The 13,052-nt window shown below is 39.8% G+C and overlaps 1 protein-coding gene across 4 annotated transcripts in view; it reads right to left on the reverse strand.

Moving 5' to 3' along the window:
- The window catches only part of ATP9B (ATPase phospholipid transporting 9B (putative)), a 165,202-nt gene extending 154,005 nt beyond the window's left edge, over positions 1-11,197 (reverse strand). The window contains exons 1-2 of one of the 4 annotated variants that reach the window (XM_065830087.2): positions 10,983-11,120; positions 8,873-9,067 (exon numbers count right to left, since the gene is read on the reverse strand). Coding sequence is in view for 2 of the 4 variants with exons in the window: in XM_065830090.2 (XP_065686162.1) it covers positions 10,983-11,077 (95 nt within the window). In the remaining 2 variants the exon portion in view is untranslated. Of the gene's footprint in view, positions 1-8,872; positions 9,068-10,519; positions 10,746-10,982 lie in introns of those variants that run through there. The other 3 variants (XM_071804648.1, XM_065830090.2, XM_065830088.2) reach the window with 3 other exon arrangements.
- Positions 11,198-13,052: the final 1,855 nt, after the last annotated feature.

A 13,052-nucleotide genomic window follows, 5' to 3' on the forward strand; every position in this document is an offset into this window, starting at 1 on the left:
CAGAGTACATTGATACCGTAATTCCTTTAAGACTTTTTTCCATTATATTATAAACAAATGGGTTTTTTTTCCACAATCAGTATCTAAATTTGCACTTTTAAATATGGAGCTTCACCAAGTAGTGAAGATAATGTACATAAGCACCATCATGTTTAGTAATCCTGACTTCAAAATACAGCCTCTGAACTAGCAAGCAATTTATTCTGTTTCAAAAGCAATTTTGCTATTGTGTTGGAAAATTGTACTTCAGTATTTAAAAACAATAAGATAATGAATAATGGATGTTTCATAACCAGGATGAGGACAAAAATCTTTATGCCTTTGTTACCTAGTATTTTTCTGCACTTAATTGCTTGAAGTGCTGATTTTCCTTGAGTGACGAATCAATTAAGTATAATCCTAGAAACTTTTATTAAAATAGGGAAGCACTGAAAGCAAAATGAATAAAGAAGCCAGAGTGAATACATCAAAACTCTCAGCATGAGTGCTACTAAGTCAGGTATGAAGACAACTATCTTGACAAAAATCTTGGTTTCCCAAGAAAAAAAGAACATTAATATTAAACAACTTTCAACAAAATCTGACTACTGTTAGGAATATCATTTAACAGATTTAAGTGAAAAGAAACGATGTAAAATAAACATTTTAAAATCAAAACCCTGCTATGAAAACGATGCCTCAAGTCACCTGTATAACCATCATTCCACTTCGATAGCCGTTTCCCAAATTAGATGCATTTGCTAAGTTCCATGGGCTCCATAACTGGTAATGAAAACCATTTTAATTAAATATAATCTGGCTACCTATTTGGATCCATAATTATTTCTGTATTTTCTGCCAGCCTTCCACTGTTCTAAAAGAGCAATATTCAAGGGTGCAGCAGAAAGGTGTGAAGGGCAGGGCAATCATGACTGCCTGATTTTCTGGTTTTACTCAACAAATGCAGAAGCAATATTACGGATTTTTCTACCTGCCTGCTCAAAAGACCCAGGTAGGATAGAAGCGCTGTCAGATACTGCATAAATATTGTTTCCTTGCCACCTACCACTTGTGCTATATACCATAATTCACAAGAAGGAAAAACAAAGCTGATTTCTTAAAGCAGTATTTCTCAAACCTAGTGAGGGAGGGAAAAGGAATGTGCAGCCATGAGTCTACACAAGAACTGGACATAGATGGCTATGGAATGCAGAGTAGCATGGAAGAGAAGTAGCAGGGGAAAAAACTGCAGCTGGGCACCTGAGTACCTGAGTAGAAAAGCTGAGAAAGTTACTGGCAGCTGAGCTATCACTGCTTCCCATATCACCATACCCATCCCACCAAGCACTGGCCGTTCGGCTCCGTGGCTTGTGCCAGCCACAGAACTCCCTCTGTTTTCGGTCATGGACAGAGGAAAGACTGAGGGAGTGTCCCACTTTCAGATGGGATAGAGTTAATTTTCTTCCTAGTAACTGGTATAGTGCTGTATTTTGGATTTACAATGCAAATAAAGTTGATAACACACAGATGTTTTAATTGCTGCTAAGTAGTGAAGGACTTTTCAGCTTCTCATGCCACACGAGGTGCACAGGAAATTGGGCAAGGGCACATCTGGGACAGCTGACCCAAACTGGCCAAACAAATATTCAATATGATGTCATGCTCAGCATATATTTTGGGGGAAGCTGCCCAGGGACAGGCTGAACACTGATTACCAGGTGATGAGCAACTGCATTGTGTGTAACTCATTTTGTATATTCTTTATCATTACTATTATTATTTTTCTTCCTTTGCTATCCTATTAAGCTGTCTTGATCTCGACCCAGGAGTTTTACTTTTTTCTCCACTCTATGTCCCATCACACTGTTGGGGAGGGAGCAGAGCAAGCAGCCATGCAGTGCTTGGTTGCCAGCTGGAGTTAAACCATGACAGGGAGCAGGCAGCACAATGTGTCTGAGGCATGCCCTGCTCTACCTCCAATGATTCCTCCAAGGGTTAACCAGATTAACACCTTCCCAGTCAGAGGATAAAGGAGATGGACAAATTGTAGAGATGCAATAGGAATAACAAAAAAAGGGACAGGCATATTTATAGAAAGAGCAAGAATTGTTTCTTAAAGGACAAACCACCAAAGCAGCAGCTGCTGTAGGCTGCCTGTGTCACTGTCGTAACTGTTCAGATCCTGATCTATGACAACGAAAAAAATCCTAGGAAACTGCACAACAGCATGAAAAAAATGTATTACAAAATGTATGTTCATCTATAATCAGGCTTATAAGTATATAATGCACTTTCATATAACTGCTCCTCTTATTCAAATATCCAGTGTCTCCATAAAACAGACTGCCTTTCTATAAGCCACCTGAGAAAAATCAAATGACAAACACTTACTTTTGCAAATATTCTTCTCATTTCTGAAGACTGTAAGTTACTTTTACCCTATAATTTCAAACACGTCTATGATTTACACAGCAGTAAATTCAGTTAAACTACAAAGCAATCATGTTGTTCCTAGATTACAACAGAAGCAGAAAATGGAAAAACCTTCTACAGGTAAATGCATGAAATTGAAAGAAACACAAAACACAGAAAAACTCTTTCAGAAGTTTTTAGAACCGATCAGAGCTTGCCACTATTTGTCCCTACATAGTTTTAATTGTGCCTCTAATGCAAATGCACCCCTAATCAGCATTACTTCTAAGTCTCTGACTCCAAGCCCTGGCCTAAAAAAAAATCCATACACAGAAAATAAACCTATTAAAAATTTAGATGCATTATTAGGGACAGACGTGTCAGAGATGTCTACATGGAAGATGACACTAACCACATTACTCCAACAGTTATAACAAAAAAAAACAAAACAAAACACACAAAACCAAAACAAAACAAAAACCAAACATTAAAAAAAACAACAAACACCACCAAACACACATTTAGACAGCTTTTAAGGAAGCTGAAGATCTGTAAAGCTTAACATCTATATCTAGTTTCAACAGTTAACTTTGCTTTTGTGTCCTAGCATAACAGGATCTTTAAAAGCCTGTTACAACACTCCTATCACAGTGCATATCTACCCATTGGATGACAAAATAGATAGAAGGAAAAACTTGCCTGCATACAGTAGAAGTAGTTTATTACTGACCATGTCACTGAGATTAATAATATTTACTACAATAAGACCAAATAAATCAAGTTGCCCCCAGCCTTTTACAAATGATGCATAGAGACATTCTGGAAAAACACAAGGCAGCACTTTTGATCAACTAGTACAATTTAAAAAAAAATAAATAAATAAAAATAAAAGGCTGGTAGCTTTTGCCATGCAGACCTGATGGAAAAACCCTTATACCTGTTGAGATTAAGATCTAAAAGCAGACTACAGTTATAATCAAGGCAGCTCTCTTTCATCAGTAGCTTACCAAAAATTGCTAAATCATAGGTACTAAAACTACAGGTTCCACCAGACACTTACATAAAGCAAATATTCTAAATGCTATTTGCCTTCTCTCTCCTAGCTCACACTTTCTTATCAGAGTTGCACAAAGATGCAGCAAATTCAGATCTGCATAATAAAGCCCTAATGAAAAAAAGGCACCCTTCGTTATTCCCCATTGCTTATGTTACAACGCACTAATATAAGATCTTTTTTACCCACGACAAAATGAGTAAGTCTCTGCATTTAACAAATAGGTACCAGAAATACCTAAATACACAGCAGGACCTGAGTAAACATTATTTACATTCACTAGAACCCTATTTTTAATTAGTAGGGTACAACATTGATCCAAACAATGGGACCATTTTATAACTGTCACTGGGTATTGTTATTGACATTGTAGCCCCATCAATTGTTTTCTCTCCCTGTTCTTTGCAATCTAAATGCCTGCTCAAGCACCACAAATCACTGTATTTAGATATTACACATACAAAGCAGAGAGGCATGCAAGTATAAGACAAAAACAATAGTTTAAACATTAACAACCTTGGAAATATGTTTACAAAGTTTGTTCCACTGCACACTCAGTCACGTGTGCTCATCGCAAGACAGCATCATCTGCAATAGCAATTTGAAGTTCTCAAACATTTTTTGCCCAGTGATTAAAATGTTTCAGATCAGAATAATTACTCTAAGAAGATTCATACTAATGATTATGACTGTCTATAAACCTATCTTGGCATGAAAGAGTATTACTAGGGGAAAAAAAAACAACAACAACAACAACAAAAAAACCAACCAACCAAACAAACGAAAAAAACCCAAACAAACATAAGGAGAACTGTTTCCAAGTACACAGTTCTAAGTAATGTTAAGTCAAAGAACTGCGATTAATTACTAAAATCATTTAAAGGTCCTTTGCCATCAAAATTTACAACTGCAAAATATTAAACTACTTCTCAGGTATGACACCAATGAAAGTGTCATTGTATAAAAAATATTTTACAGTTGCTTTTGTGAACAGCTCTATATGCATGAAATATTATTACCTGCATCATTAAATCAAAAATTGCTCTGAAAAACAAAAGTCACAAAAACTAAAATAACAACACTGACTGCATCAAATTTCTGAAAACATTAACATATGTCAAGGCAATTTTTCAAAAGTTATTAACTTTGACCTTTGTCCCAGGCAAAAAAAAAATCTCAGAATCTACACCTATCCTAAATCAGGTGCCAGATTCAACAAGCAATGCTAACCTATGAGTAAAGGTCTCAGCAAACAAAGCAACATGCTATCCAGGAAACTGAATATGTGAACAATGGGCACAGAACATACATTTAAAAAAAAAAAAAAAAAAGCAAACACAAACACTGTTACCTTATTTGTCTAAAAACTAGTGGTACAAAATTTGAGAGAGTCTTGAAAACACAGACACAACCACTGTTATACAAATACAATATCCCAAGTACAAAGGTTCCATGCAATCAACTCTGCTGGAAGAATCAGAATTAAGAGATGGCATCTCAGATTCAGACTAAAAATTACTCAGTGATGTAAACAACAACTCTGAATTTCTGTCCAAGACAGTGACATTGATTTTTATTTCTTTTTAAATGAAAAGTAATTTTTCTCTGCAAAACAGAGAAACAATTTGAACTTCAGGTCAAGTCAGTAAAAAACAGGAGTGCGATAATGATCCTGTAAAAAGGAACTGATTTGCTTTTTAAGAATGGCATTAAAAATGGCATAATGGTACAGAGAATTTTCCTAGCTACAATTCTACAGAGATTTCTTTGCGTCGCATTTGATCCATTCCTCCATATGCTAAAACAAATGACAAAGGCGTATTTTAATGAACATTTGAATATATCAGTATAACATACAGCTTTGTATTTTAACGTGTTCTTATTTCCAATACACTTCAACATCCCTATTTTAGTAACTGTAATGTAAAACACTTATCAGGAATACCACTTTCGGTTCAGAGTTCACGACACTTCTAGCAAGTATGGGCTGAACCTGTCGCATCTGCTATTTTTTGTATCATGGTAATGACCAATACATCCCTTTACTGGAGGTTGCTACCTCCAGTAAAGAAATTTCTGTCCTACAGAGAAGTGGGTTAGACTAATCTGTAATGGTACATCCGCTCAGTTGCCAGTTCTGTACGTGTCACAGAAGAAGAGGCTGAGGGGGTGCGTCGTGGAAATAATAACACAAGAGAGGGGCTCTGATTTAAACAAAGCATTACAAGATAGGAACAAAGATGATGTTATGAGCTTTCTCCAGGAGCAAGTGCAAGTGTGCCAGTACACATGCAGACAATTAATAAGCAGTACCCAGTCCTCCACACTCCCACAGTTGCTTAACCTTCAGGAGTTTCTGTGACCGTACCCTGAGTAGTAGGATGAATAGCATTAACAATGCTATTTCTACCAAAAAAAAGTAACAAATATTTACAGTTTGTGTTCCTGGACTAAACAATTTACTACTTCTAGTCAAACAACAAATGTTTGAAGAAGTTACTATCACTTTGCAACAGCAGTTTTAAAACAAATGTTCAAAAGTAAATTCAGTTCCATTTTCAGAATGTTTTATCACAGAAGCTATATTAAAATTCAAATTAATATCAATATCGTCAATCCTTCAGATTCATCCACCGTTTTCAAACTCATTTTCAGGATGAAGTATGTACAGCCATTCAATTGGGGGTGGAGGGGAAGCGCAGATTTAAATGAAACCTGTAAAACCTTGCCCAAATATTGTAAGAACTTCTGTTCTTAACACTCAGAAGCACGTAGATTTGTATGAACTAGCAACATTTTAGAAAAACTGCAAGAGATACCCAGTATCACTGCATAGATCCCATGCTACAGATAAAATCTACTGATACATATCAAAGTTAGGTTATTTTTAACAATTATGGACATTTTGCAAGACTTTCCAGACGCACAGTAACGGCAAAAGAAGTTATGAGCTTTCTGTGAACACCATTCTACATGAGCTGTTAGGTCCTATTAGCTCTGTTACCTGATCTCAATAAATAACATTGAGTTATTTGAGGAAGTTTTTATTCTTAATTTTTACATTTCAGGTATTAAAAAACCTCACATATCATTTGCCACAGGAATATGAATAATAACATCTGAACTATGAAAAATCACACTGTAGTTCAGAACTAGGACATGCACTTCTAATAAACAACTGAAGGCAGGCACTAGGTATCGAAGTATTTTAACAAAGCTCACTTCATAACATTAGAAATTAAAAGAAATCACAGAATTACTCTACATGCACTTAGTATTATCTGTTGACATTCGTATATCTGTGAAGCCTAGCCAAAGACCTTCAGAAATCATAACCAGAAGGACTACACAATCGCTTGGAACAGCTTTTATTCAAAAGAAAAGCATTAGAACAGTAACCACAGTATATCAAATCACCTAACTTTCTTCAAAATATGAAAATTGGACATTTGTAACTATCAGGGAAGCATGTGAATTCTCAGCAAACTCTGAGTTCTGCAGACCTCCATTCCATTTTGCCTGGATTTTTTTTTATTTCATGTGAAATATGTATAACAGGAAAAAAGCTAGAATCCACCAGCTGTTAAGCAACAAGTATTCTGTGTTTACCTGGACAAAGGACATATTATCCTATTACTTTGTTCTTTTTTCCTTCTTGTGTAATTTTCACTAATGACATAAAAGAATGAGAAATCAAAAGTAACAGTATAGTCAGTTGCATTAAAACAGAGTGGCTCTATCAGTGATCAAACCACAGAGACAAGCGACAGCAGCTGATCTGCTCCACAATTTGCCCTACTGCAACCACCTAATGTATCTACTGCGGTGATTTGTAAGTATGATACTGTGATCCATATGATGAATAAGCATGCAAGAGGATTCCTCCCAGTGAGCTAGTGTTTTTTTGTTACATCACCTTTGTGAATATCCAGAGTGCAACTGAATTTATGTAATACTGGACACAGCTATTAAGACCTGATTTTTTGGTACCAGCTCAGGACTCGCAACACCTCACACCTTAGCCCTATTAAGCCGAATACAAGCACACACTGACAGCAGCAAGTGCAAGATACCTGAACAAACCAGGTATTTTGGTTATGGATAAATAAGGGTTGTCTACTTTTTAACTCCTTAACAGCTTCATATTTCCACCAGACTTCTTGTTTTCCTTCCATTGACTTCACATGACAAAATAGGAACTGCACACTTAATTTCCTCCCTGTTTTTAGCAGTTGATGACGACAAATAAAAGTCGGACACAGGAGAACAAGTATATTAAGTCTCATCGCACATTTAAGGTGACGCTGGATGTTTTTTGGTCCTCTTTTCCCTGCAAAATATAAACAACAAGCAGCAGCTATTTTTCCTGTAGATAGGAGATCCTTCATGCTGAAGGACAAAGTGCTGAAACAAGCGCTCTCCATCCATCTGAGATGGCAGAAGATATAAAACCTAAATTTCTACTGCAAGAGGAATAAGTTGCCCTTAAACACCAGAAATATAAGCAGAAAAGGATGCATGTGTTCATTGAACCATAGGTAACATTTAATATGTATTTGTAATTTTTTTCCAAACAGGTCTTAATATATACAAAATGAATATATAAAAACACATTAATCTTGTCATATTCAATCATTAAGCACATCCTTGGACATTTCATGGTTCTTAACTGACTACAATTTTATACAGAAGTGTACAGTCTCAGGTATGTATCAAAATTTCTTTAGGTGTGTGAGGAAAAACATACTCCAGTTTTAAAATACAAGTTATCAGTATGTCAAAATAAGCACAAAGCACATTAACAACAAGCACCGAATGAGAAAGTTCTTATCCTCACTGCAAAGCAAACTACAGCAGCACTGGCAAAGACTCCTGCAGACTGCTTAGCTCAAGCAAAAAAAGTCATCCCACAAACTAGCTTTGAGGCCACTAAAGGTCAGCAACTGATGAGCTGTATTAACTGATGTTGCACAGTGGCAGGGCAATCAATACGAGTTAAAAACACTACCACACTGAAGTTAAGGATCTGCGTATAAGACTTTCAAAAGACTAAGTTCTTTGCTGAAGAAATAAATCACACCAAGTCAGAGACTCTTGTAGGACCCCAAAACGCAGTACTGAGATACCAACTCTATTATATTTTAATTGGTGTTTGTTTCTAGACATCTTCAGAAGTATGAATTACACCCTTTTAGGTAAAATTCGCATGTATATATGCATGTGATAACTTTCTGCATATCAGGGACCTCAGTGACTTCACCATTCTTAAAAGTTTCTGCCACATTGGGACCTTTGCTGCAGTTTCCACAGGAATGCAAGGCTTCATTGAAGTCTGTGCTGAAGATAAAGATTAGAAAAGCAGGATGAATCATTCATAAAGACATAGGAACTGTAGTTCAATTACTAGCTTAGAGTTGTAAGACTTACGAGTTGTAGTTCAACTCTCTGCAATGCTGAACTTCCTCTTTGACTTTACACAAGACACTTGTGGTAGAATCTACATAAGCATTCCCATGCTTTTGTTACAGGTCCATAGGACACCTTCCAAAGTACATGACAGGTGCTCTCACAAATCCAGGGTACAGTATTCTTCAAGTAGAATTACCAGCCTACTCAACTCACCTTAAGAAAAATATAGAGAATTAAAGTGAGTGAAAAGGTTTATATATCTCTTCTAATCCTCAGAGTTCAAAAAAGCAATGTATTTAATCAAGTGATCAAAATAAAGAAACATAATAAAACACCTGTCAAATGTCAAGGGTCTTATAAATCTACAACTAGTTAAACAAAAGTAATGAAAATCATAGATAATCATCTGTGTGGCAGATCAGTAAATGAAATACATGTCACCATCATTTGCGAAACACAAAGATTATGAAAGACTGTAATTGTAAAAATTGTAATCTAAACCAAAATAATTAAATCCACAATCTTTGGAGGATGATAATGATCAGACAAGACAGAGGAGAAGAAACAGATCATAACAAATAGCAGTTCCTTGTTAGATCTTGGAGCTTGCCAAATCTGCTTATCAAGCAAGGTTTAAACAGTATGTATATATAACTGTAATTACTGCCTGCAGACATACCGTCAGTAAACCTGTGCATCTACCTAATTTATGAACTCAACCTGTCATATCAATAGCATTTTTCAAATCACCAAAACACTCCTGGGTAAGCTACAATAGAACCACCTGATACCTTTCATGATCTGGACTATGTTTTTGCCTACCTAATCGCCCCTTTTCCCTTTTACTTCCAAAGCACATCACCTACTGAGAAGCTCACAGACTCCAGCAAGAGCTTCCCCTGCTTCAATTCTTTGAGGAACAGCAATTATTATAACACTACCTCAAAAGAGAGGACAAACCTACTACAAATTGTCAGACATTCCAGTATTAGTGAGATGGGGAAAACTACAACTATGGCAGACTGTCCTACAAGGTCATGAACATTCATAAAAATATTTTTATCTAGTTTAAGAATCAACACAATATAATTTAAGCCTAACATATTTTGCATAGTTTGAAACTACCTTTTGTGTTAGTTACTCTTTTCAGACAAAGACATAAATACACCGTATTCATGATCAAACAGATTTATCACTGGGTTTGAATTCAAACAACAGCACCAACTACTCTGTTTTTAGAAAGTCCATTTACTTCAGATCCTACAGCTGATCCCTTCAGCTCCTGTGTCCACAACCAGTGTTCTACAAAAAACAAGGAAAAAAACCACAAAGCTTAAACAACTATCTATAATCATACCCTGCCCTGTGAAAGTGCTGTCCAATGGACAAACCAAAGTAATGGAGCAAATTTCTTCCTTGCTCATAATAGCATACCCAGAAATTATTCAGAATAATGGGAAATAAAGAAACATTCAGTCTTTGCCTGAAAACTTAATTTGATGGCAGACCTTTAAACTGGCTTCTTCAAATTGCTATAACCATCGATATAGTACTTTTCAGGTAACTTAATTATTGTAATTCTTACATTCAAAAACGTTCACCGTGCTAATACACAATAACTACCTCACAGAATATTTACTATTGACGCCTAAAGCAGCCACCCACCGAGGGCATCCGGCTCATAAGTAAACTACCGGCCAGCGGCCCGAGTTCCGCGGAGTTGCGGGCGCCCCAGGGGGCCGAGGGAGCGCAGGCCGCACGGGTGTGCGCGGGGTGGGCGGAAGGAGCGGTAGAGCAGAGGGCGCCCTGCGCATCCTCCCGCTTGGCCCTGCAGCATCACCCGCTGCCACCACCATCACTCGCTGCCGCCGGGCCAAGGGGAGAACGAGATGCGCTCCCCTACGGGGGCCGAGAGGGCGGCCGGGACTACGGAGGCCTGGAAGAGCCAGGGGCTGCCGACACCCCGCTTCTCGGCCTACAGCGGGGCCTCCCCACGGACCAAGTAGGCGGTCCCGGAGCCCCACAGGGCAACGGGGCTGGGAGAAGGGCACAGGCCGCCCTGCCCGCCATTAGAGACGATGGGGGGGGAAGAAAAGGGGGGAAGCCGCCGTGCCTCCCCTGCCCGTACCTGTTGTGTCTCTGCGCCGTGGCGGCGCTGGTGTAATAGGCCGCTCTCCGCTGGGTGCTGCGCGGCACCGGGTGCAGCGGGATCTGGTCCGCCATCTTGGGGGCGACCCCCGCCGCCTCGCGGCCGGTTCTCTTCCCCTCCTCCCCGCCCGTCACAGCCCCACTCCGCTCCGCCTCGCCCCCACCGCCCGCGCTCTGCCCCCGGGACCCCTGACGTCACGGACACCGCCAGGAAGGAAGCGCCGGTGGGGCGGGGCCTCGGGGTAAACAAGGGGGCGGGGGCCCAGGGAGGGGGCGTGGCGGCAGCGCGGGGGCGGGAGGGAGGCCCGCCGAGCGCTTCGTGGAGAGGGCGGCGTGGGGACTGTCACCGCGGGAGGCTTGCGCGGGGTAATTAGTGGCCGTTGGTGGCGGTTTGGGCGCCTGCCGGGGGGACTCATCCGAGCCTTCGCTAGGGCTGGTGAAGTTTAGTAGTTCGGCTTCTGAAGCGTCACACGGGTGAGCCACGAGGAGGAAGACGAGGAAGAGGCAGAGGCTGCGCGTCTGGGCTGCGCAGGCCTGGCGGCACGGGGAACGCAGGCATTTCACAGGAAACCGAGCGTTCGAGGCTTGGACAGGAGTTGCACGAGACAAACCCCAAAGTGGTTGTCTTCAGCCTGCAGAGGCCTTCTGGTTTTTAAGTTGGACTAGGTAGGCTCCCCTTTCACCTCTTGGATGGCAAGGACTAGCTGTCACCTGTGTTGGATATCAGCAAATACACGTGGTCACCAAGAACGTGTTCATGGTACAGGCAAAACCTTTGGTCTGCTGGATTGTGACCTGAAAATTGTGGTGTGGTAATGGGAACACCGGCAATCAAAAACAATGTCCTGGGTTCAGCTGGGATAGAGTTAATATTCACAGGAAGCTGGGAGGGGACATGGCTGGGACAGTTGACCCAAACTAGCCCAAGGGATATTCAACACCATATGATGTCATGCTCAGTTTATAAACAGGGGTAGCTGGCTGGAGTGGGATATTCCTGCTTGAGACCTTTCATGGGAAATGAAGTCTAGATTAAATTATCTAGCACCCTGTCCAATAGCATCTCAAAAACCTGCAGTGATGGTGACTCAACTGTGTCCTTGATGAGATTGTTCCAGTGATTGTTCTTACTGTAAAAATTCCTTTCTTATATAGAGATGAAAACTCTCCCAGTGCAACTTGTACTCATTTCCATGTGGCTCCTTGTGATGAGAGAGCTGCCATCTCCTTTGTAGACACTTTTTAGGTACTGAAATACTGTGGTGAGGTCCTCCCGAGCCTTCTCATCTCCAGGGAGAAAAGGCCTCCTTCAGTCTTTCCTCAGAGCAGGTTCTCCAGCCCTCCAGCACAGTGTCTCCACAACTTCTCTGGATCACCTCTTGCAGTGTTTATTTTGTGATAAAAAAATTGCTAATAAGTAATCAGACTTCCACATGTTCCAGCTTTGTTTCTGTTGTTTCCCATTCAATAACCGTGCACCTCTGAGAAATGTTTACCTCCATCTGAAAACTGGACATGGATACAGTCTTAAGGGTCCAGATACAGACTTAAAAGGGCCAAACAGAGAGGAAGGATCACTTCCTTCTTGAATCTGCTGGCTACATGTTTACTAATACTGCCCAGGGTGTGGGTGACTGACTCTGCTGCAAGGACATGTTACTGTCTCATGTGCAGCGTAGCAGGTTATGGTGTGGTACTGCCTGCTTCCTGCCTGCTCTGCAACAATGGCTGTATTTTATTGTTTGTTTGTTCAAACATTTTAGTGTTTGATTGTTCAAACACAACCCAGAAAAATTTCAATATAACAATTATGCAACTCCCAGGTGCTTCCAAAGCCCTTGTTATTACAATTCTGTGCATCTCACAACTTCAATATTAACAGCTATATATTCAGAACCGTCATGTGGCTACTGAAGTCCTGCAGTTCACTGAGGCCAAGAGAATTAAACTGATTTGAGTTTCCCGTTTGACTCAAACCTGCAACAGAGCAGTTTTTGAACACAAATCACTTAATTCACAAGTTAGCAGCCTAAGACTAATCTTCTTGCCT

Source organism: Patagioenas fasciata, chromosome 2, assembly GCF_037038585.1.
Source record: "Patagioenas fasciata isolate bPatFas1 chromosome 2, bPatFas1.hap1, whole genome shotgun sequence".
NCBI lineage: Eukaryota > Metazoa > Chordata > Aves > Columbiformes > Columbidae > Patagioenas > Patagioenas fasciata.